Genomic DNA, 25,203 nt, shown 5'->3' with positions numbered 1-25,203 from the left:
GATGATTTCTTGGACAGACATAATATCAAAGGCTATTGTGATACTAGATAGTATAGATATGGGTATATATAATTTATGTGAAAGTAGGGAGGGGTGTGTGTATGGATGCTGAGTTTTCATTTGGAGGGGTTGAACTTCGTGGACTTTGTTTTTTTTTCAACCCAATTTAACTATGTAACTATGTAACTGGTGGAGCCCTTAAGCACTTACGAATCCCAAGCATTACCTTAGGGGGCCTTGGGCATAATTTGGCTCAATAGCTACATGAAGAGATTTTACTACCATTTTAAACTTAATTGATTCCATTAAATTATTTTAATCTGATAGATTTGAGAAAAGTCACCTATAATACCTATAAGCAATCATTTTAGGAAATTGACTAGGTTTTATAAAAACGACTCAATTATGAATTAAAAGGCATGCAGTACATATTCCTCCCACCTTTTTTTTTACAATGTTACTCTCATATATGTAGTCTGCTCTAAAGGTTTTTTGTTGGAAAAGCCAAAGAAATCATTTTTCTTTTTAATGATAATTTGGTAAATCTAATTCACTGGAGAATTTAGATGTTATGTAATATAAATAATGTAAATATACTGTATAGATGAACCAATATGCATATATTTTACTGAATGTTCATTTATATGGTTAGTAAGTGTGCTATAATTTTTAATCTATGGGTCTGATTTGGTTTTCAGAATTTCACAAAGGTTAGTATTTACAATACCTTAGAATGTAGTCCTTTAGAATGAACTAGTAATGTTTTTACAGCACAGTGCGGTACACTTATCAAAAAGTGAAGTTAGAGATCGTCCTCTAGAGTGAAATTCCGCCACTCTCCATTCATTTCTATGGGATTTTTAAAAGAGTATTTATCAATGGGTGAAAGTGAAATTCAACCTCTGATAAAAATGCCTTTAAAAATCCCATAGAAATAAATATAAAGTGTAGGAATTTCACTTTAGAGTACTGTGGCGAACTTAACTTTTTGATAAATATACCCCAAAGAGTTTTTGAGTTCTTTTGTTGTTGGTTGCTTATCTTATTGTTCTACAGTATGTCTTATAGGGTGACAATCTCACTTTGTTTTGTTCTACAAATAGTAATGGATAATTTTCTCTCCCCAGGAATATATATTAAAACAAGTGTCCACAATGTACTTTCGTCTAGGATGGCCAACAAATGGACAAAATGGATCAGCAGTTCCGACATCCTATCAGACAGAGTACTACAATGAATTATTTGTTTGAGCATGCATTTATTCATTCTTTCATTCATTATCCACCTTTTCATTGTTGCAAGAAAGGATAAAAGTTTAAAAAATAATCATTCTTTAAAACATTGCATCATGTTTCCTCTCTGCTAACATATTTATGCATTGTCTTAACAAAGATTTACCCAGTTTATCAGGTTCAGTTCTTTTGGCAAAATGGTCAAACAGTATACATGCTTTCTACAAATAAAACAAGCATATAAGATGATGAATTGGGGCTCCTAAGCGTTTCATGGCAGTCTGAATTTTAACTTATTCATCAACACTCTCTGTCATTGTTTTTCATCAAAATATGTTCACTGGGTTAAAGCAGTAGAATGTTATTATTCCCCATGAAAAACTGATTGATATAGTCACTCTATAGTGTGCCATTAGGAATTGGCAAACCCATTTTTTTTGCTAAATAATGTTAAAAAAATAAAAGCTATTGTTCTCTTTTTTTTCCGAGTGTTAAGTATTGCTACCGCTCCAGGAAGAAAAAAACAAACATTATCATTAGTAAGGTTGCCCCATGAGAATGGTTATTTGCCAATATTGTGCTTTTATACCTTTATTAAATGCAGTACCTTCCTTTCTACATTTATTTACTTTTCCTAGACATAACTTAGACTGAGGCTGAAAGAACAGTAGATTCATACTTTGCTGATTTTGTTCAATTCAAATTCTGAAGACACTTGACAGGATTAGTCTATAACTATCTGCTGTTTGTCTTTTCTTGTGCTTTTGCTCATCCTTGCACATTTTATGCTGTAGTTACTTGCATGAATTCTAAGAGAGTTTGTCTTCCTACTAAACCATACAATTCAGCTTCAAAAGAAAAAAGCTCTATTAGTGTTACACAGTGTGACTGAAGCCACATGATGCCCCTTGCTCCTGTCTTTCCTGTTTGATATTCCATCTCTCCAAGGCCCAGAATCTTTGAGATTTATATTCCCCAGCATGAGATTTTTAAAGCAAACAATGTTCTGCTTATCTCTTGAGTTATGACCTCAAAGTAATGTTGAGATTTGAACTTATGCTTATCGTTGTATACCAGAATGCCTGTGTATGCAGGAAATGTCATTTCCTTTAACATACCTAGCTGAGATGGATGTTTTCTTTCACCCTCATGCATGAAGGTGCTGTGCTTTTCTTTAGTAATATGTTTGTTTCAAGTTAATTAAAATAGTTTTATAAATGGCCCACAGATAAATATTTGATAGTGGCAAAGAGCATCCTTTATTTATGTGAGGCTTTCTTCTTAATTACTGCGCATTTAAAAATTTTCTACTTCTCAAAGCCTCTCAGGGCAGCTATGGTTACATTTCTTCCATGCAGTTTGCCTCTTTCACACTGCTGCTTCTGTTTTCAATAACAGAATCTGATATATGACATGTGTAGAAATGTGTAGATCAAAAATACATTTTTATGTATCTTCTGATTGCTTTCCCATTGCTTGCAAATTTACTGTTAGGTTCCTTCTAGGGTAAAATACCAACAATATCTCAGTGTAAAGTCCATTTAACAAGTGGGGAATCAGTCATTTGAGGCTGTAAAATACCTATTTGAAATATAGATCTCACACTGCATGATTTCTGTTTATAAATGCATTTTAAAAATTCTTACACAATTTTATTCTTAACAGAGTTAAAGCCATTCTATCAATGGTGCTCTTCCAGAAACACTGAAACCTGTATTTCAAAAGATTTTTTTGAAATATAATTTTGAAATTTGCCATGGTGCTAGACACTGCAAGTTGGAGTGATATCACTCCCTTCCTTTCCCCTACAGCAGACTATCAAAAGAACAATGAGAAGATAACAAGATAACAGTTCCTTGATGCCTGCATTGCTAAAAATGCCACCTAGTGGTAAATATGAGAATAACACTCAATAGCAAAATATCCAAGTCTGGCCACGACTCCTCTACATTGAGTAGAAAAAACAAAAGCTTTTCTGAAAGCAGTTCTGTTGTGAAGTGATGGCTCTTTCTGAAAACACAGAATCAGAAACAGTGACCTGATATGGCTGTGTAGGCACCAACATTAAAACTGAAAGATATATATTTATTGGTTCAAGAAGAACATTTTAAATAGTATAGTGAAATATTTGCAATGTACGCAGTGTAATTTTGTAATGAAAACGACACCAGAACAATCATGACAGAATCCCTTTAAATAAGATTACTTCCAGATGATGCATTAAGCACAATATATGCCTCCTAAAGGATTGTTGAAATAAAAATTACAGATGCAAATGTAATTTTGAAGATTTGTTTTGGTGAACAGTACACTTAGATACTAAAATAACATTCCCAAAGCTAGAATTATAACCTTATTAAGCCACAAAAACTATGAAGGCAATACCTGTCATGAAGATAATAAAATCCACTAGAATGTCAGGAGATGTGTAATTCACTGAATATTGTGCTTGATATTAACTGCTCAGAGATGTACAAGAAGCAGCATAAAAGCACACTATCATGGTTTGCAGTCAATAAAAAGCAGTAATACAGAAATCAAGAAATGAAACGCAGATGTATGGCATGTGTCTTTTTGTTTTGCTTAATATTTTAGTTAAGAAATTCTTTAGAATACCTTACTTATACCAATGCATTCCCACTACCACTTTTACACTCACAGACTCTTTCTTATTTACACTATTAACAGCAATACGATATTTGTCATGCTGTGGAATGCATGGAACTATGTTGAATGCTTTTTGTCTTTGTTTTCACAATCCATATAATATTTATATATGTAAGCCACAATAAGGTGCACACAGGAAACCACAACATCATTGGCAAGGTGCATGAACAAATGTTGTTCCTTCATAATGTAAAACATCCAGCACTTCACAACATTTTTGTAAAAAAGAAATTGGAATTTAGTCAAGAAAAGTTATAAACCTTTGCAGCTATTGCCTTACACTAAAATTTGTAGTTTAATTAAACTTAAAATTGGTAGGACTTTTTTCATAGTTTATTTTACATTATGGGGCAGATTTATCAAGGGCCGAATTTCGAAGTGGTAAATACTTTGAAATTCGACCATCGAATGGCTTTACTTCGAATGTCGAAGTCAAAGCTTTTTTACATCAAATTTGCCCAGTTGTGGTCGAAGTAAAATTGTTTGATTGAACGATTAAATCCTTCTAATCGAACGATTTTATCGTACGATCGTACGATTTTACTTTGACTTCAAAAAACTTTGTAGAAGGTCCCAATAGGCTAACATAGCACTTCGGCAGGTTTAATTTGGCAAAGTATTGAAGTCAAAGTTTTTTTAAAGAGACAGTACTTTGATTATCAAATGGTCGAATATTTGAACGATTAGTATCCTATTCGATGGTCAAAGTATCCAAAAAAATTACTTTGAATTTCGAATATCTTTATTATATATATATATATATATATATATATATATATATATATATATATATATATATATTAATAGTCCAAAAATAAAAGGAAGCACTCACAGCATAAAGGTTGTCAGAAGTCCTTTACTGAATTAATATAAACATTGATGTTTATTTGATTCAGTAAAGGACTTCTAACAACCTTCATACCGTCAGTGCTTCCTTTTATTTTTGGACTTTATATTGAATTGGGTTAGCACCCGGCGAAATGATCGAATGGTGGAGGTGAGTGCCGGCAACCAATGGCTTTGTGTGTGTGTGTGTGTGTGTGTGTGTGTGTGTGTGTGTGTGTCTGTAGTTTTTTCAGCATTAGTCGGGTTTGTGTTCAATATAGGTTTATATACTGTTTTCAATATAAAAGGTATTTGATACTGTCTGACCTTTATTTTTTTCCCCTTTCTGTTGCCTGCAGGGAACTTAGACGAGAAGTCATTATGTTAGCCTGTAGTTTTGGGAATAAACAGTGTCACCAGAAAGCGGCAACAATGATATCAGACTGGATCTCCAGCAACAGAAATCGGTGAGTCTACAATTTCCAGAAATAAAGATATTTCATTTAAAAGTTGTATTGCTGGCTGGGATATTCTAGATGATTTCACATAAAATGTTTTACTATATTTTTAGTTTAACAGGAATTATGGAATAAGTGATATATGACTAAAATAACCTTATTAAAAAAATATTATTCCCAGCTGTATTTTGAATGCACACAGTTCATAACATTTCTTAAACAAATGCTTAGTAATGTAACCATTTGATGTAATTAAGCAAACAACGTTCACACTGGGAGACAATTGCTGAAACAATAGTGTGTATGTATGTAAAGCATAGCAGTATACATTTATAACTTATTAAAGGACCAGTAACAGCAAAAACATTTTTAATAAAATTTGTTGGTATGCTATAAAAAAAGACACCAAGACATATTAAACTTTAAAGTCGCTAAGTCTTTATTAAGAAATAACTTACCGAAACTCTGCTTGCGCTCCTCTTCAGAGAAGGTGATTGGTGATCCATCGTGCGGAGCTCCATTTCTCCTCCCTGCCTTCCTTATAGGAGATAGCCAGGGAGGAGCACAAGCGGTAAGTTATTTCTTAATAAAGATTTAAAGATCCTAACTAAGCTGTATGAATCCATATTAGTGATAAAACAGTCTTGTTGGGTTTATTTCATGTTTAAATGATTTTTAGAAGACCTACGATCTATTAAATTGCATATGTGAGCTATAGAAATGAGCACAATAGAAACTGTGCAATTTAATGCTTTATTGACAGAAGATGTAACTTGGACATGTTTTTCTAACCCTTCATTTAATGAATATTTTTATAAATCAATAAATACATGATGTTGAATTGTAGTTAATGTGTAAGGATTTAAATATTCACAGAAGTTGGATCCTGTGGGGCTTATCTAAGTCTTGAGCAAGTTGAGTGAAATACAGTTGGATGATGGATGCACTGGAATAGTAGGTATGAATAACTACACACAGGGTAATCTAAGTTGTATGAAGACGATAAGGAAGTGTTGCTGGGTAGTGTGGATGTGGAATGAAGACACATCCACACAAGCGAGTAGTATAAGAATCATTGCAAGGGTTGTAAATATCACTTGAAGGGCTCTAGAGAATTAAGGACAGAAGATCGGTGTAGAAGTTGCTATGGGATTATTTTAGTGTTCCACAAAAACTAAAACAAATTTCTGAGCTTCAAAATGCTAGTTGTCATTGTGTAAAAGTGAAAAAAATATATTAATAAGCTGGAGAAAGTCCAGAGATGTGCAAATAAATTTAAAAATGTAATGGAACAATTCACCTACAGTATGTGGTAAGATTATAAAGGTTGGGGTTGTTTTCTTTGGAGAAAATTTGTTTATGAGAGACAGTTATTGCTCTTTACAGATACATTAGAGGGCATATTAGACAGTGAGGGATCTTTTTTCCCATAAAAAAGACCAATGAACCAGAGGCCATCCTGTTAAACTTGAGGAACTAAACGTTTATATGAAGCAGCAAAATTGATTTTTCACATAGAAGGTGGTGAGGTGAAGAATAACCTGCCGGGTGATTCCTTTAGAGATGACTTCTTGGACGAGCATAATTATACATTTAGGGTTGAGTGAATTTTTCCACCAATTCACAGTTTCCCCAGCTGTGATTTTGTTTTTTTCAACAATCTGGGCTAGTATGTCTCCATGCTGTCTGTTTTGCTGGAAAAAAATGCTTCCAGCAGATATCATTATGAATTCGTCCCTTGCCTTCTACATCAAAAAATGGAATCAGTGCCTGTTATTTTACTATACCGTAGTATAGTACAGTACAATATAAATGGAAAAGTGACTGCCATGTTTAAAAAAATGCCAACACAAGAGCCTTTTTTGTATGAATAGTTGTAGCATAGTAGAAAGGAGCTTCTCTAACATTCTAGGGCAATGTATTTACTGTACCTGAACCGCAATGTAATTTCACATTCCTATTGATAGGCATTCATGTTGCTGTTTCACAAAGTTTTCTGCAGTTTTATGATATTTTGCATAAAGTGAAATGCCCTGAGTTTGAGTGCTAATTAATAATGTATATAAAAATAACTGAATGTAGGACCTAGCAGGACTTTAATTTTAATTTCTTGGTCTAGACAATTTTTACACAAGGTCCATGGTTGTTACATTGTATTATTATAGATGTAGACACTCAATTCTACTATCAAATGGCCTGCTTTACATATGATGAACTCCTCATTCAGGTAGCAACTGAATGAGAAAAAAATGCTGTATTCTTTATTCTAATAAAAAAAATTAAAATGATGACTTCACACATATAACCCTCAAAGTCCAACAGATACAAAGAAAAAGTAAAATACATTGGGGCAAATACACTAAAGGGTGGATTGTCACCAGTGAATTCTTCGCTACACTTCGTGGCACTTCACCAGGTGAAAATTAGTTACCACTACGCTATTTCACTAAAATGCAAAGTTGCGTCCTGGGCACCCAACACTGGCAACTTTTTGCTAGCGTTACTTCAGCAGCGACTCTTTTGTCCAAATGCATTAAAATCAATGGGCATCCGAATAATTTAATGACAATTTTGACGAGCGACAATTTTTTTGTCGCTGCAAATTTCATTTTCGCAAAAACATTTGCCATCGGTGAAATTTGCTGAGAATCCATACCTGCCGAATAAATTCGCCCATCACCAATTATATTGTAATTCCTTACATTTTCATTCATTCAAATATTTATATTTACTGCCCTTTTTTAAAATTTGTTCACAAAGCTGTATTACAGATACATACAGTAAAGAGGGCCCTGACAAAGAGTTTACAATCTAAAAGGAATTTCATGTGCATTAATATTCTGTCACTTTGCCTTGCAGTGTTGCCAGTTTAGCAAGTAAAAGTTCTTAAGAGGTGCAAGCTTAAAAATAGTAAGACATAAATGGAACAGCATAGAGAAACATTTAAAACATAGCTGTCCAAATGAAGGCCCACTACAATATTTTTATGGACCCCAGATTAGCAACCTCTTTTATTATTTAATTGCTTATTCGTTTTTTATTATAACAATCTGTCCCTAAAGTGCAGGATCAATAATTATTTATTAGAAGATCCCTACACCATTGTATGCACAGCAACCATGCAAATTGCAGCATTTTTATGCTGGGCCCATTTCCTACTTCTAATATTATGGATATAATATAAGCAAAATGTATGAAGTGGTCCAATGCTTACCTTGACATTCCCTAGGTTGTAGAATGACTCCAAGCACGTGGTCGGAGTGAACAAAGGCTGTTCCATTAATCAGTATTATTATCCTTTATTTATATAGTGACATATTCTGCAATGCTTGAGAGAAATTATACATAATTCACTTCATGCTATAGTGACAGAGAGAAATTACAGAGGGTTGTAGTCGGGACTAGTTGCAACTTGTGTACACAGCATAAGTCTTAGGGGCATATTTATCAAGGGTCGAATTTTGAATTGAAAAAACATTGAAATTCGAATTCAAAAAGACCAACCGAAATTAAGTTGAAGTTTTTTTGGGTTAAATAGGTCAGTTTTCAATCGAATAGGTCCGTATTGGATTGAATTCAATTCGAAGTTTTTTTCAAAAAAAACTTTGATTTTTGAAAGTCCACCAATTGACTCCAAATAGGTTCTAGGAGGTCCCCCATAGGCTAAAACAGCAACTCAGCAGGTTTTAGATGCCGAATGGTCAAAGTCAGTAATTTTTTTCAAATTCAAATCGAATTTGGACTATTCCCCAGTCAAAGTACACAAAAAAATAAATCGAAATTCAATTTTTTTTTCATTAGAAAATTAACCTCGACCTTTGATAAATCTTTGATAAATCTGCCCCATAGTGTTTAAAAATAAATATAATTCCTTACATTTTCTTTTGTAGGGCACATGTACATCTGCAAGAGCAGTGAGAAAAGTGCAATTTCAATTTGATCGCAAGAGGGAGATGCATTGTTGCAATTGCACCTGATATGCCAAGCTTACAAAAATTGTCGCAAACCAGATGCAATTGTACAGAATGCCACTTAGTATAATTTCTGGCATGCAAATTACCAATTCTTTAGGCACAAGTACGCTGGAGCTACCGCCTCAATGGATTGTAGGGAAATTGCAAAGACCTCAACTGCACTTGCAACTATACACGAGCCCTAATGAATACAGAATGTAAGTGAATGTCGTGCCCACTCTGGTATTTCATAGTCTCAAAGTATAAGCCAAATTCATCATTAAACTGCTGCATTATATCCAATGTCTTCTTTTGTCCTGTTCCATGGACAAGTTATACTAAGTAAAACTGTCTAAATATTTTGAAGAAACCTTAATAGATATTTACGAGTTTCGAGAACCAGGAACTCGAAATTAGAATGTGTAAATCTGAAATGTTTTTAGCAACTGATTTTTTCACCTGTGTTGACCTTCCTGATTTCCTTAGAGACTACGTTAATTTAAATATTGAAAATTTTAAAAATGTGAAATCTCGGTTTATAACTATGATACTCATTCATTTTATGTAGAAGAGGAATAATAAGGAAAGACACCATTATAAAGGTGGGTTGAGTAGAGATAATTATTATGTGCAAAGGAACAAATACAAAATGGAAATAAAATCTATACTAACTAACACTTACTAACAATTACTAACAATTACTGTAAATTATTGCAGACTCATTTGATACTAGTTGTCATATTTTTTCTAAGCAGATAAACAGTTTCAAAGACAATGTACATTAACCTCTTACAGTCATATTCCTAGAACTCTACTTAACTCTGCTTATAGTGGTAAACACTGAAGCCAAGTTAGATACTATTTTTTCAAATTTGCTTTCAATTCCCACTTAGTATCAACGTTCACTTCGTACTGTCATCATAGCTAAATATGTTAAAATGATATGTAAACTGTATTACAAGTAAAAGCTTGAATGCTTTTTTTGTTTCCATTGAGATTTTTTACAAGAGAAATCATTATCAGAAGAACCTTGGGAATAACTGCAATGAAAATAGTTTAATTTTCTTTTATATTCTGAGTGTTTAAAATAGTATTATGAAAATCACACTTGATAAATACAATGAATACAAGTATGACAATGTGAGTATAGCTGCTATTGAAAACAAAGTATATTGTTCATGCACTTGAACTAGACACATGTATAAAGATATTTTAACATAACACTCATGTGCCATTCCTAATAATGTCATCTACTATACATAAAGGGGGTAATATATTATAATTCTTCATCACCCTGTTAAGTCTAATTAAAACAGCACCTGTCTATAAAACATACAAGAATGTCTTTTGATCCTACACTTGAAACTGATGTAGAATTAATGACATCCGCATTTTTTTTGCATTTTGCAATGTATTCATACACACTCATATAGCTTGCAGTGCTTTCAGATTTATTCTGTAAAATGTCAGCCTGAAGAAGGGACTATAAAGGGCCTCACAGCTTGTTTTGTTTGGAGTTATGATTTGGTACAATTAAATTGGCTTGATGATATAAAATTATACTAGTAAACAGGTCTATATTTTATATATTTTGTATTTTTGGTATATATTTTGGTATTTTTATATTTTTTTCCAGTTAATTTAAATCTATAGCATGGAAAGAATTCTTATATTGAAACTTTTGTGTTTATGTGAAATGTTTATAGACACACTGGGGGTCATTTATCAACATTGGGCAAATTTGTCCATGGGCAATAACCCATGGCAACCAATCAAATTGCTGCATTTATTGTTTTACTTGCAGTTGGCTTTAAAAAACGAATCACTGATAGGTTGCTCTAGGTTACTGCCTATTAGCAAATTTGCCCAGTGTTGATTAATGAGCCCCAAGCAGTACTGAATGACATTTATATCAACTACTAACTTTTTTTTAGTCTTTTATTGTACACGTTTAGGGTTTCACACTAATAACCGATAGTATTGATTGTTGATTTTTCCAATTGAAAAAAGATCTCACCATTTTAATAGAGAAAAGGGATGTTTAAGCTCAGCTTTTGGGATGAGGGATTTTTTTACACATGAATAAGCAACTGCTAAACCTTTAATCACTGAAGAGCTGGTTATGCAAAGTTAATTATTCCCATTGGGGACATGGGGAGTTGTAAATCAAAGTGAAAATATGTGCTATTGAAAAGTTATTCTGGCAAATTAATCACTGAAAACAATATGTAACAGAGTCAATGAAACAAAATGTCAGACACTGACTAAGTATCCATGAAGTGACTGTGTTTATTACCTAGTTTGTTACTGCGCCACAGTTTTTTAATGGTTTTAACTGTATACCAAAACAAACATATGCTTCAGCCTTCATTGGTGTAGCAATAAAGGGGACCCATAACCGAAAAAAATATTCAGAAACCTATTTCTGAAAAAAATTAACTTTAATTACACAATATAAATTATTTGAATCTTGTTTCTTTCAGTCTGGGAATTAATAAACATAACAAGCAGGCAGGAGCCATTTTGTGGACACTGTTATTAAGACAAGCCTTGCATCATCTCAGAATCTTGATTGTGCACCAGAATGGAGGACCCGATGTCCATCCCCATGCACTGGCTACACACGGTGAAGCAAACGGGGGAATGTGTGGAGATAAGTGACATCTAGGAAGTGCTGAATGAAAAGTGAAAGTAATTATCTGCTCCGCCTCTATTCCCAGGGCATAGAGGAGGGGCAGACAATATTTGATTGACAGCTGAAATTTTTAAATGAGCTTACAACAGCTATGAATGCTTTAATACAAAATAGAAATTGGATTTCATGTTTAATTTGAAAAGGACTTTTATTATACAGATTTTTGTGTCTGGGTGATAGGTCCACTTATATAAGAAAATCTGCTATACCTGATCTAAAGTGGATAAAATTAAATGTACCATGTTGTTGCCCCTCTTAAAAACATTATGCTGTTGAAACAGGATTTATTTTTTGGTGTAGTTTATTGTAGGAATTTCAAGTACAATAGTGCTAACTTCTGGGAGACTCATCCCTTCAGCTGCTCTGAAGACATCACATACATACATGTCAAATCTGGTACATTTAAATGCTTCTGCAGTCTATGGTGGTGCTTTATAAAAGCTTTTAAGTCTGTACAAAGATGAATCTAGCTGCATCAGATAAAGCCATGATCTATATATCTACATCTATATATCTACATATAGCATATATACTGTATATCTGTATTGTATAAAGTAATACCTATGCTGAAATATATCTCTGTGCAGTTATAGCCAAACCTTGATGTTTCTGCTACAGTTGCCTTTGTAATTCCAGATGGGCATAACCCACTCATGCCATTCCTTTTTTTGCTTATATATAATTAATTTTACCTTTGTAAAGAGTGGGAGTTATTATAAGTAAAACCATCATATATTGGTATCTTTTATGAAAAATATGTATCATATATAATTGAAGTACGCAAGTTTTATACAAAACGTTTTATACAAAAAAGTTTTGTGTATTTTACTTCATTATACAAATATAATCTCAAAATGGGTATTCAAACCTGCTTTATAGCTATAATGGTACCTCATTTTATTCTTTTTGCACCAGTCCACAGCAGCTCAAAATATCTCCTTTTTTACTACCAATGTTAATCTCTTAACACCCGTCTTACACTGCATACTCTACACTTTCTGCTCAAGACTTTCTCAGTTCTATCCCCTGTCCTTGTGTGAAATCATAAAATATGCAATGGCAAACTAGTGGCATTTAAATAATGCACGAAAACAGCAGATGTGGTTTAGCAAAACAACAATGTTATAAAATGTCAAATTCACCTGTAATTTTAACTTCTGTCTTTAATTTTACAATCATTTAATAGTGATTGATGTTGCTGAGGCTATTCAAAGTCAAGGCAGCCACCTGAAGTTGGGAGAAAATACAAAAAATCATCATGGCATTTATTACAATTAGCAAAACATTGATTTTGCCATGTTTCATTTATTGTCCAGAATCTGTAACTCATCATTTTTCTTTAGAGTTTCATGGCATATGGATTCTTAATTTCCATGCTAAAAAGTTTATTTGCTTCAAAATTGGACATTCACACACACCTTATTAAATCAGTTTTCTTTTGTATTCAATTTGTTAAAGAAAAAACATAACATTCCTGTTCAAAGGATTTGTGTAAAATATTGTCCTTCAAAATAACAATGCTTCGCTGATTTGCTTTGATATTGTCATAGAAAATTGGTGGGTATGCATATGTATATGGCATTTAATTTTTAGTGTGGTACAGAAAACATTTTACATATGCTTCTAAACAAGAATGGCATTAAGGGGGTTATTTATTAAAACTGGCCCAGTTTTTTTGTGTAAAAAGTCTAATTTTTAGAGAAAATAAAAACTCGAGATTTATTATGCCTCAAAGCTGCTAAAAGTCTGAATCCCAAAATACTCCATCTAAAGGCTATCATGTAAAAGTCAATGGCAACTGTCCCTTTAACTATATAAGATGTTTTTAACCTTCATGAATTTGAATTTTGACACTAGTTTTTACTCAAAAACTCAATAAATTCAAGTTTTTCGAGCAGCAATTCAATAAAGTCGTACGATTCAAATTAAAACTCACTTCTTTTTTTTAAATATTTTTTGAGTTTTTTTAATCCAATTTTTTTAGACCTGAAATATTAGTAAAAAAGCCAAATTCGAGGAGGGTGTTAGGTTGCATTTGTTTCTGGTACAATATGAGAAAAAAAAAGAGTTTTAGTAAATAACCCTCTTAATGTGATTTGACAAATAATGAGACTAAAGTAAAGCTTAAAATTAAGTACTGTAAATCTGAAAGTGAATATAAAATGCTTTTTATAACACAAAACTGACTTTAAAAAACACTATGCTGTGTTGGAAAAGGATTTCTTTAAATGGAAGTTCATTTTTAAATAAGCTTTGAGTTTAGCTATCTATTCTACCACTTTAATAAGCTGAACTTCATCACCCTGTTCTTAGCAACACTGTACGTGTTATTTATCAAAATCCAAAATGTTCTCTGAAAACCACTACAACCATGAAATTTTCATCCCTATTTATTAATACATTTTCATGAAAATTTCTTGTGTGGAAAAAAGACTCAGGATATCTTCAAAATGTCAACAGGACATCTGCAATTGACTTCTACATGAACTTGGCAGGTCTTTAAAACTTGACCAGAAACATTTGAGGCTTAATAAATAGGCCCCTCGTGTACATTGCTCATTACTTAGCTTTGTGTGTTCAAAAAAATGTACCTTTTGTAATACAATTACAAAGGCAAACAGGTTTGTGATCCACTATTGAGAAACCTGTAATCAAGAAAGCTCTTAAGAATGGGAAGGCCGTCTCCTATAGAGACCACAGTTATTTCGTTTCTCTGTAATAATCGAGCAGTACCTTGGACTTGATCCAAACAGATATAATTAATCCTTACTGGAGGCAAAACAATCCTATTTGTTTTAATTTGTGTTTATATGATTTGTTAGTAGACTTGCTATGGAGATTCAAATTATGAAAAGATCCCTTATCTGGAAAACTCCAGGTCCCAAGCATTCTGGATTACAGGTTCCATACCTGCACTGGCATGCAAGACATTTAGAATGCAGCAAAGGATTTCATACTGGTTTCCTGTTGTTCAATATCTGAATATTCAATAATGAAACCCAACAATCTCAATGACTTATGAAGTACAGTATATACTTATAATATTTGTACCACATACACTACTCTGAGTCAAGTAATCAAATCTTGTATTGCATATACAGTATGTTGTTGTTCCTATACTTTTATATTATAATATACAGGTATGGGATAAATTAGCCTGGTAATCTGTAACCCAGAAAGTTCTGAATTATGGGAAGGCCATCTCCCCTAGACTCAATTTTAATCAAATAATTAAAATTTATAGAAATTATTTCCTTTTTCTCTGTAATAATAAAACGGTACCTTGTATTTGATCTATATATATAATGAATCCGTATTGGAAGCAAAACAATCCTATTGGGTTTATTTCATGATTAATGATTTTTTGTAGACATGGAGGCCATTAAAGTTCGAATTTTAGTTTTTTTAAAAACCACAACTAAACTCACATTCTCTAAAACCACGAATGTCATAAAATTTATTAAAATATCTGAATATGAAACATACGAAAATAAGATGCGCTAATAAATATGAATGCCTTAAAAAGCCTAAAATATTTGAGTTTTTAGACAATTCCTAGTTAAAACAAACCTGAAAACCTCTAAAAGTCTGAATTCATTAAAAGCAGTCTATCAGCGCAGCTCCCATTGACTTCTATAGGACCACTAATAAACTCACAAACTCTAAAACCATGATTGTCATTGAATTTATTTATTTAAGTTCCAATTATATGAGAGAAAATATAAATACATTGAAAGCCTCTAAAAATTAGTTTTTTAAGACAATTCTGGAAACCTAAAATTCTGATTGGTTTAAAATTGGTCCGATAGGATCAGTGCATCTCCCATTTACTTATAGCACCATGCAACTTTTACTTGGCAAGGTTTTGCCTTAGAGGTTTTCGTGGTTTTTCTACTTTTAAGAAATATAGGAGAAACCACCCATTTTCCGAGATTCTTGGGAAAAAAAAAAATTTGATTGTTTGTAAATGGGCATCTTGATAAAGCTCGAATTTTTAGAGGAATAGTATGGAGATCCAAATTATGGAAAAAAAACCATAAGTCCTAAGTATTCTTAATAACAGGTCCTATACCTGTAGTATAATTAATATTTAATTAATAATGAATTACTATACATATTTTATTTTTTAATTTTAAAATATGAATTCATGTTTTGTTTTTAATTAGATTGCTTTCCCCTCCCTTGCCCTTCATTTTCTGTCTCTGTCTCTGGCTTATTAATAACAAAGAGTACCTTATACTGAGGGACCAGGGTATAAATGGGAGTGATGGGTATATATGTAGTTTTTTTATGAAGTGATACTTAACTAGTCAAACCAGTAGGCATAATGCATGCCTTATAATCCCTTTATTGATTATTATATCACTTAATTGATTTGATTGCAGTGAAGTTTTGAGCATTGTGAACATACCCTGTTACAAAATGCATGCAAAGTTCATATGTGGTATCCACAAGTCTCCTGTGCTGTACAGAACAACGATATTATTTAAAAATTAATTCTATTAAAAACTTAGAAAATGATAAGCATCATGCCTTTGTATCATAACCCTCACAAATATAAAATTCTATTTTATTGCAATATATATCTTCACATAGACCTACTGTATTATGACTGTTTCTGTATTCCCGATTGAACTGTAGCAAATGAAATGTATTATATATCCTTCAGCATGTTGGTAATAGATTAAGGTCATAACCTGTCATCCCAATGTAATACAGATATAAATATAGAGCCATTACATAAAAAATATGCAATTAACATTTTCATTTTACAGATTTTTATTCCATTTCATATTAGCAGCTTCTAAAATTATTATTTAGAATATTATTTCATATTAGCAGTTTCTAAAATATAAAATTTGAAATCCTCTACTTGCAACTGCAAACACAACTGAAAACTGCTACAATGGGTACAAAAAATTGTGTTTTGGACTATTTACAAAGGTTCTGCTCGGCATTAGGGATGGGCATAGACTTGTATGGCTGTGGGCGTCACAAAAAAAAAACGCTGCGCGACAAAAATTTTTTGACGCCCATAGACTTTAATGGGCGTCTGCGACATTTCGCCAGCGGCAAATTTTTCGCGAAGCGAAACGGGTCAAATTCGCCCATCCCTACTCCGCATGCTATGGCATTCGCTATTTGTTTGCATCTGGTCAATATAATAATATCAAGAGAAGTGCCATGTTCACAGATTTTATAATAGTGGGAATAGTGGGCAGCCATGAATGTTTATTAATTCTGTTGGCAATCATGGCTGTGAAGTGTTATATAGCACCAGTAAGTGTTATTATTACTGTGTTTGTTACAATATTTGCTTCTGGTGTATGTTTAATGAACTGAAGTGTCTCTAGGCAAAGAGGAAGGACCCTGTATTACTGGAGGTTCACGTGTTAGGTACAGTGCTCTGTTGCACCTTAGCATATTGCGCCATGCACCTAGTAAAGCTGGCAAATGGACTCATGGTGCTAGTAAAGATAAGCACAAGTAATCATGTTGTGTATGGCATTTCAGTGGACACAGTTCTGCTTCCTGCCTTACTTGCCTTACATGCTGACAGAAAAAAATAAAATGCTCATAATTTTCCTAGAACAAATCTGTTTTAAGCTACAAAGTAGTATACAAAATATCACAACTTTCTTCTGCTAGAACTTTTATACTTCTTATATGTGGGTAAATCGATAAGAGGTGCTCAAATGTTAGCTCTGCTGCCAAAGTAGTATACCTGAATCTAAAAACAGTTAAGTGCAATACCATTGTTCAAGAATTGTACAATTGTACACATAGATGTAAAGTAGAAATCATATTTATATGGTCAAAATAATTCTTTCTTAATTTTTTTTTCATTTTATTTCTAACATCTTGTAACAGGCTTTTTTAGACTTTTTCTTTATCAGCTCAGGCAGGTGATTATTAATGGTACAAGAAAAAAAGTTGATGACTACATTTAGGGGCCGATTCACTAACTTCGAGTGAAGGATTCGAAGTAAAAAAACTTCGAATTTCGAGTAGTTTTTTGTGCTCCTCGACTATCGAATTGGCGTTAATTCGCCTGAGTAGAATGATTCGAATAGATCGAGCGCAAAAACGCTGCGACTATTTGCCATTCGATAGTCGAAGTACTGGATCGAGCGCAAAAACACTGCGACAATTTGCCCATTCGATAGTCGAAGTACTGTCTCTTTTAAAAATACTTCGACTGCCTACTTCGCCACCTAAAACCTACCGAACTGCTTTAAAAGCCTATGGGAAAGTCCCATAGGCTTGTTTTCCAAGTTTTTGAATAATAAAAAGGCATTCGATCGAATGAAAATCCTTAGAGCGAATATTCGATCGAACGCCTATTCGTCTGGCGAATATTCGCCAATTCGACTATTCGCCAGCGCGTAAATTCACCCGAATTGTCTATTCGATTCTATTCGATTCTATTCCCCAGTCGAATTTCGAGGGATTTAACTGTGAACTGGTTTCATCTCTGTCACAACTCTGACGTATTGTACAGCTCCTTGCTCTTAACATATACTGTAGCACTGTGTACATACTGTTTTGTATGACAGGTAGGGTTTGATTAATTAAGGTGCCCTCCAAATAATTATATAATAATTATCCCATTCAGTTGTCGGGCCATGCTGATGTATCATTTATTAGATATTATCAAGATGTTAGAAGTCACAAAGCAATTTCATAGCCATATAAAAAATAATATAAGGCTCTGGTTATTTTCCTAGAACAAATCTGCCACTCTGACCTACTGTCCACTAGTTATCATTTCTGAATTACTCTATATATTAATGTATAATATGTTAAACCCGCTAGTGTCTCATTTAAATTGTGGTGGCATAGAAACTGAATTTTCATTTCAGTATTTATCCTTTTCCCCTCTCTAGTTGCAATGGATCTAGCCCACATGTGTTATTTTTCTTATTCTTCATTTGTTTTTGTTTGTTTTTCACAATTCTTTTTACTACTGAAATGTTGCTTTGTATAAGGGGTATCATTGCTTTTATAAAAATTATCCAAACCATAGTGAAGTAATTAAATGTTTTGTTACTTTGTTTATACAGTATATTTAACAATTTATTTGTGAGTTTCTCAACCTAAAATTTTGGGTCTGGCTGCTACCAATACCCTCATACGGTGAGTCACTGGCTGGTTAGACCTGGTCTGATTGATGGTTTTCTACATGAGTCAACAATTTGCAGTGCACTGCTGACAAATAGCATGGTTGGGTTTTCTGCAGTTTCAGAAAACAGCGACCAATACCTTATAATAATGCTTAGAGTTTCTTGGATTCTTTATCATTCTATGCATTTTTTGTTGCTGTGATGAAAATATTACACAAATCAGTCTTATTATAAGAAATGTTAAATGTATCTCTGTAGTAGATTAACTGATTTTATCAAAAAGTACCTTCTGTCAAGTGAAATAACACATTATTATGCTTAGCATTCTTTCCCATGAATAATAGTCAGTTGTAATGGCTTTTTTAATAATCTGGCTCAGTTTACAAATTAATGGTAATATTTTTACAGGGAATTTTTAACAAAAGTACACAGTGAATATGTAAGTCATGCTTTGTTAAAGAGAACATTCCGTTCATAGTAAAATCACAAACATGATAACAACTGTATATGATTGCATAGAAAACTCTAAGCAATAGAGCTTGAAAAGAAATTTAGACCATTTTCTAAAAACTGAATAATACTCAGAAATAACCAGTCCAGTCAATCCCAAAGTAATATTTTACACTTGTAGCTGAAAACCGGTAAGTACAGATCTCTTCATAATAGTATAGCACTTATCTGTTTTAAGCTACAATGTAGTATACTGTACCTGAAGCTTAAAACAGCTAAGTGCAATATCATTATAAAGAGATCTGCCATTGTTCAAGAATTGTACAATTATACACATAGATGCAATGTAGAAATCATATTTATATGGTCAAAATAATTCTTCAATTTTTATATTTCTTTTTATTTCTAACTTCTTGTAACAGGCTTTTTTAGACTTTTTCTTTATCAGCTCATGCAGGTGATTATTAATGGCACAAGACAAAAAGTTGATGACTACATTAACTGGTTTCATACTGTAGCTCTGACATATTTTACAGCTCCTTGCTCTTAACATATAACACTGTGTGCATACTGTTTTGTATGACAGGTAGGGTTTGATTCATTAAGGTGTCCTTCAAATAATTTTATAATAATTATCCCATTCAGTTGTCCGACCATGCTGATGTTTCCTTTACTACATATTATCAAGATGTTAGAAGTCACAAAGCAATTTCATAGCCAAATAAAAGCACACGGCCACATATTAAAATAAGGCTCTGGTTATTTAAAAGTAATTTTTAAAAAATGATTTAATTGTTAATCATTTTGCAACTGCCTTCTTATAATTTCTAAAAAATTGTGACTTTCCATGATTTCAACAGCCAGCTCATCAATGATAAACTGACCCCTTACTGTTGTGGTGCAATCACAGAGGATCATTGTAGGGTGTAAATCGAATATATTAAAATTATATATATATATATATATATATATATATATATATATATATATATATATATATATATATATATATATATATATATATATATATATATGCCTTAGGCAGTAAGTGGCCTGGGAGCGCTGCCTATACGCTCCTAATGATTGTGTTTAATCAGAAATAGAAAGATCATAATTTGGCTAATGCCATCATTTCCTAGTACAAAGGCAACACACAAAACAAACTACATTTAAAAGCTGATGCCAGTGGTTTAAGAAAAGGGCTGAGAATGGTTACTCCCCCACAATACTTTAATTTAAAAGCATAGCAGGATAGGTACTAGCAAAAGTTAGAAGCTAAAGCCGTGATAAATGTGTTGTCTGAGTAGCAAGTGACATATAATCATGTTTATGCTGTGATGCATATTCACTTATGCAAATGTCAAGAATCAGCCAGTATGCTAGATGTTAATGCTGTGAACACAGTGTACATCTGACATAAAGCACAGAATTGTATGTAATCTAGTCCAGATGAAAAGAGATGGACAAGCGTGGCTGCTAATGACAGGCTTGCTGCAGGCTTGTTCAGACAGCTGTTCATGTGACCTATTATTGGAATTTCAGACGGAGGTACTATTCAAATAATGTATTTGATTGAAATTGAGATGTGAGAATTGTACAAAGTCCCAATTTTCGCTTCAAGCTATGCTGATTGAGTCTTGAAATTATTCTTGCTAGGCTTATTAAATACTGTATGTATGTATATATATATATATATATATATATATTATATATATATATATATATATATATATATATATATATAAACATGCTCAATACCGGCACCTCAGTAGCCACGTGCTAACCAAAAGGCAGTATACAATGTTAAGGAATGAAATATATATATATATATATATATCTGCCGGAATAGCGACACTCACGGGACTCTTCTGAAGCATAAACAAATGTGATACTTTATTGGAGACTCAACGTTTCGATCCCCCACAGGGATCTTCGTCAGGTATTCTCCTTATGAAGATCCCTGTGGGGGATCGAAACGTTGAGTCTCCAATGAAGTATCACATTTGTTAAGCTTCAGATGAGTCCCGTGAGTGTCGCTATTCCTGCAGATATACCATTACATGTTTGCTGGCACCCGGGCATTTACACAGGAAATGGAGTGCACCTTTGGGACTTGTTTATATATATATACTGTATATAGCTTTCTTTCTCATTCCATGTTTCCAGGTAGAAGCAGATAATTATAACAGTAAGCACATGTGTACATAAATTGCTGCCTGAAAGAAAGCTTAAGTGTCTGGAAAAGCAGCCTGCAATGATCCTTACAGTTGCTCCATTACTGTATTTCTGCAATTACAGATGTTGCAAATGTTCTTTGAAAGCTCTAAGAATAGTTCAGATCTGTTCAGTTTCAACATAGATGTATGTGAACATGAATGCATGTAACCTTTCCTGAATACACTGGTAACTTGGTCAGATTTAAAAAGCACAAATTCTTAGAAAGAATATAAGCTTGATAATATTAAATCTAGGGATCGAAGCACAGGTTCCTGTTGTTTTCAATTCCCTATAGTCTGTGGGCTAATAGTTGAGTGGAAATGTTGGCTGTGGTTAGGAAGAAATCTGTGTCTAGGGCATCAGTATTATTTCCAACTCTCAGTTTTAATAGTATTTTATCTGTCATACTCAGTCTTCTTCCTTTCAATGCAGAGAGGTTAATTCTGCTTGTTTTTATAAGTACAGCCACCAATTACATACACTAGCACATTGATGTTGAAAATGGTTCTTCAAATGTGTCTTGGCTTATGGCTCATATTATTGGTACAGTCCTAAAAAGTGGGCTGTCACTTAATGTAAACAAGTGTGTTGCATTTCTTTTCTAAGATTTGTTCTTTAAAAGCTGGCATTGCCAAGTTAACTTCTCTGTATATTTTAGTAAAACGTATTACTGCTGAAGGACCTTGATATGGCAAGTTTCATGAGCTATTACTTCTAGGATAGATGGATCGTGTTTAAGAAATCATTTCAGTTCTATTGAATCTACTGAATAGTTCAGCTCAGAGCAGTTTGAGCATTTCAGATATTGATATATAAATGTTAACCATTTGCAGACTTTTATTGGACCTATGGAGACTATGGTAAGACCTGTAGATGCCAGTTTTTATGTACAAAACTAATAGGAAAAGCTTCTGGAGTAACACAGCTTAGCAGGTAAAGAAGTGTTCTTTAAATAAATGTAAAGTTTCTCTGCAAAATGAGTCAGACTAAGGAATTGGTGTCTTACCTGACAGCTTATATTAGCAGCGAGTCGGGCAGCATTACACCGTCTCGCCGGTTTACTGTAGATCGGTGCGTCACCCAATTGACTCACGGTAAGGAACACTATGTGGGAGAAGGGGTTGGCACCTATGGTGGGATACATCAAGTGACTCTAATAGGTCCTTAGTCATTACTCAGTCTACAGAACTAGCATATCAGAAGAACTGAAGTGTAATTTGAATACGAATAAACTTTATTTAAATTAACCAACCTACTGCCTTAATTGATCCGTCTCTCTGCCAGTAGCCGGATTTTTAATTTAATCATTCACACTGGGCAAATCGTTTTAATATTAATTCATTAAAATTACGTTTAAACTTCTTTCATATATGAGTCTTCGGATGGGAGGGTGGACACTGGAATCTTCGAAGTGAAGATTCGAAGTATAAAAATTTGAATTTCAAGCTATTTTTGTGTATGAATAGGCCAAAATTTGATTTGAATTTGAAAAAAAATTGACTATTTGAATATTCAAATTTATCATGTACTTCGACTTCAATATCGAAAGTTATTATTCACCATCTAAAACCTGCCGAATTGCTGTTTTAGCCTATGGGGGATCTCATAGAACCTATTTGGAGTCATTTTGTGGACTTCTAAATATAAGTTTTTTGGGGCAATTACTTTGTTTCCAATTCGATCGAATGAGCGAAAACTTTAATTTGAACAATTCGAATACAGCCTATTTACCCGAATTTAAAAAACAGATTTTTTAAATAAATTTAGATTTTTTTATTTGAATTTCGAAGTTATGGGAGTTAAAAAAAAACTCCCATTACTTTGAAAATTCAACCCTTGATAAATCTGTCCCTAGGTGGTGTCATGATACAGTCCTGTAAGAGTTAATAAAGCAGACCAAGCTATTCAATAAACATGTCTGCCACTAATAGATAGTTATTAGGCCTCTAGGTAAGGTCTTGAATCAGTGTGTTAAGGGATCACAACCTGTGGTGCCCTGCTCTAAGTCATGCCTGATAACTTATTGAAAAGAGCCATGCCGTGTTGGGGAGTGAAAGCCCATGCTGGGGAAGCTTAGAGATCACAGTAAGACCCCTCATAAATGATGTGGATGTCACAATAGAACCTAATCCTAACACATTTATCATCACAGAACCCATACTTTTTTATTCCAATCGTATGGGTTCAGTACAATATCAGCTTTCAAAGGAATCCAAACATGACTAGGTTTGGTCCTTTATTTATCAGATTGAAATATCTGGGCAGGGGCTGGTCAGACTGTATTGATATTTGGTATATATGAACCCAGTAGGAAGAAATATGACCATTGCATAGTATATTATATCTCTACTATGTTACTTGTAAGGGAGTGTATGGTCAGTCAAGAGATAGCATAATAGCTGGTAGCGCTGGCGGGTGTATGATGGCGGGGACTATACACCCTTGCATGTGCTGAGAGAGGAGGTTGGATGGCGGCTCCACGCGTAGAACTACCCGGTAGCCCCAAGACCATGTGTAACTGCCTATAACCTATAACCTTCTCTGGCAGCATTGCTGAATGTTTGAAGATGGGCCGTATATATTATCATGTATAGTTAGGTTAGCATTGTGTCGCTAAGTTAACCATTTAGCGTGGGCATGGTTGAAATCAGTCATCTTATTGTAATCTGTGGCCAGCAATGTTGTCTTTAGTATGGCCTTTTTTGTGAGGTTTGTGGGTTTGGTCCTGTGTGGGGTGCATTTTAAGTGAGCTGGCTTGATCAACGCAACACTAGTACACATTGCAAGACTGGGATGGGTGCCATAAGTTCTGAGTTGTGAGAGTGGGGTTAACAAGGAGCATTTAAAGTAAAAGCCACAAAGCCCTTTTGCTTTTGATATCGATAGGAAAATGTTAGCATTATTGACATTACAAATTGGTTAGCTAACAGGTAGAAGTAATTGAATAATTTCCCAAAGCCACGACTACTTAAGAGTAGAGCATGTTTCTTTGTGATGTTCTCCTTCCACTGCACCCTTACTGGATGTGTCTAGAGTAAAGGTGTTGTTGCTGAAAAGGCTTCAGTGGTTCTTAACTATGAATGTTTAATTAACTTAACTTGTACAATAATCACTGAGGCAATATATCGAGCCTCAGATATTATTGGAAATGGATAGGAAGGAGGTGTAGTATCACCAACAGAATGGACACTGCAGTGAAGTTGATCCCCTACAGTTTAAGTCTTTTGGAGATTATCCCTTTAGTCCCTTTAGGTCTCTACAGGGCCAATTTAAGAATGCTTGAGCCTTCAGCTACTAAAAACACACAAGAGTTCCTATATTCTTGAGGTGCTTCTTCATTCCAATAGCTTGGCATCCTGCTGATCAATGTTTTTTTTTCCCTGACAAAAAAAAAGTTTTTTTGGTGCTGAGATTTTTAATTTTTCGAACAATCCATTTGGAGGAAAAAAACAATCATCAGGAAGCCGAGGTATTCAAATGAAACCACTAGCAGCTGAAGGTTCAAGCATTCTTAAATGGGCCACTATGGTGGAGATTGTGCCACACTATTTCCTCCTGGTGGAACATAGGAATGCTCTTGCT

General features: G+C 33.6%; 1 protein-coding gene across 1 annotated transcript in view; it reads left to right on the top strand.

Moving 5' to 3' along the window:
- trhde.S (thyrotropin releasing hormone degrading enzyme S homeolog) overlaps nt 1-25,203 on the top strand; it is a 303,766-nt gene that overhangs the window by 265,710 nt on the left and 12,853 nt on the right. Inside the window, exons 14-15 of the mRNA XM_018255948.2 lie at nt 1,128-1,225; nt 5,084-5,191. Of these exons, the coding sequence (XP_018111437.1) occupies nt 1,128-1,225; nt 5,084-5,191 (206 nt within the window). The remainder of the gene's footprint in view (nt 1-1,127; nt 1,226-5,083; nt 5,192-25,203) is intronic.

The sequence above is a fragment of the Xenopus laevis genome, chromosome 3S, assembly GCF_017654675.1.
Source record: "Xenopus laevis strain J_2021 chromosome 3S, Xenopus_laevis_v10.1, whole genome shotgun sequence".
In the NCBI taxonomy this organism is placed as follows: Eukaryota; Metazoa; Chordata; class Amphibia; order Anura; family Pipidae; genus Xenopus; species Xenopus laevis.
Note: the sequence above shows the minus strand (reverse complement) of the source record. Positions and strands in the feature narration are given on the sequence as shown.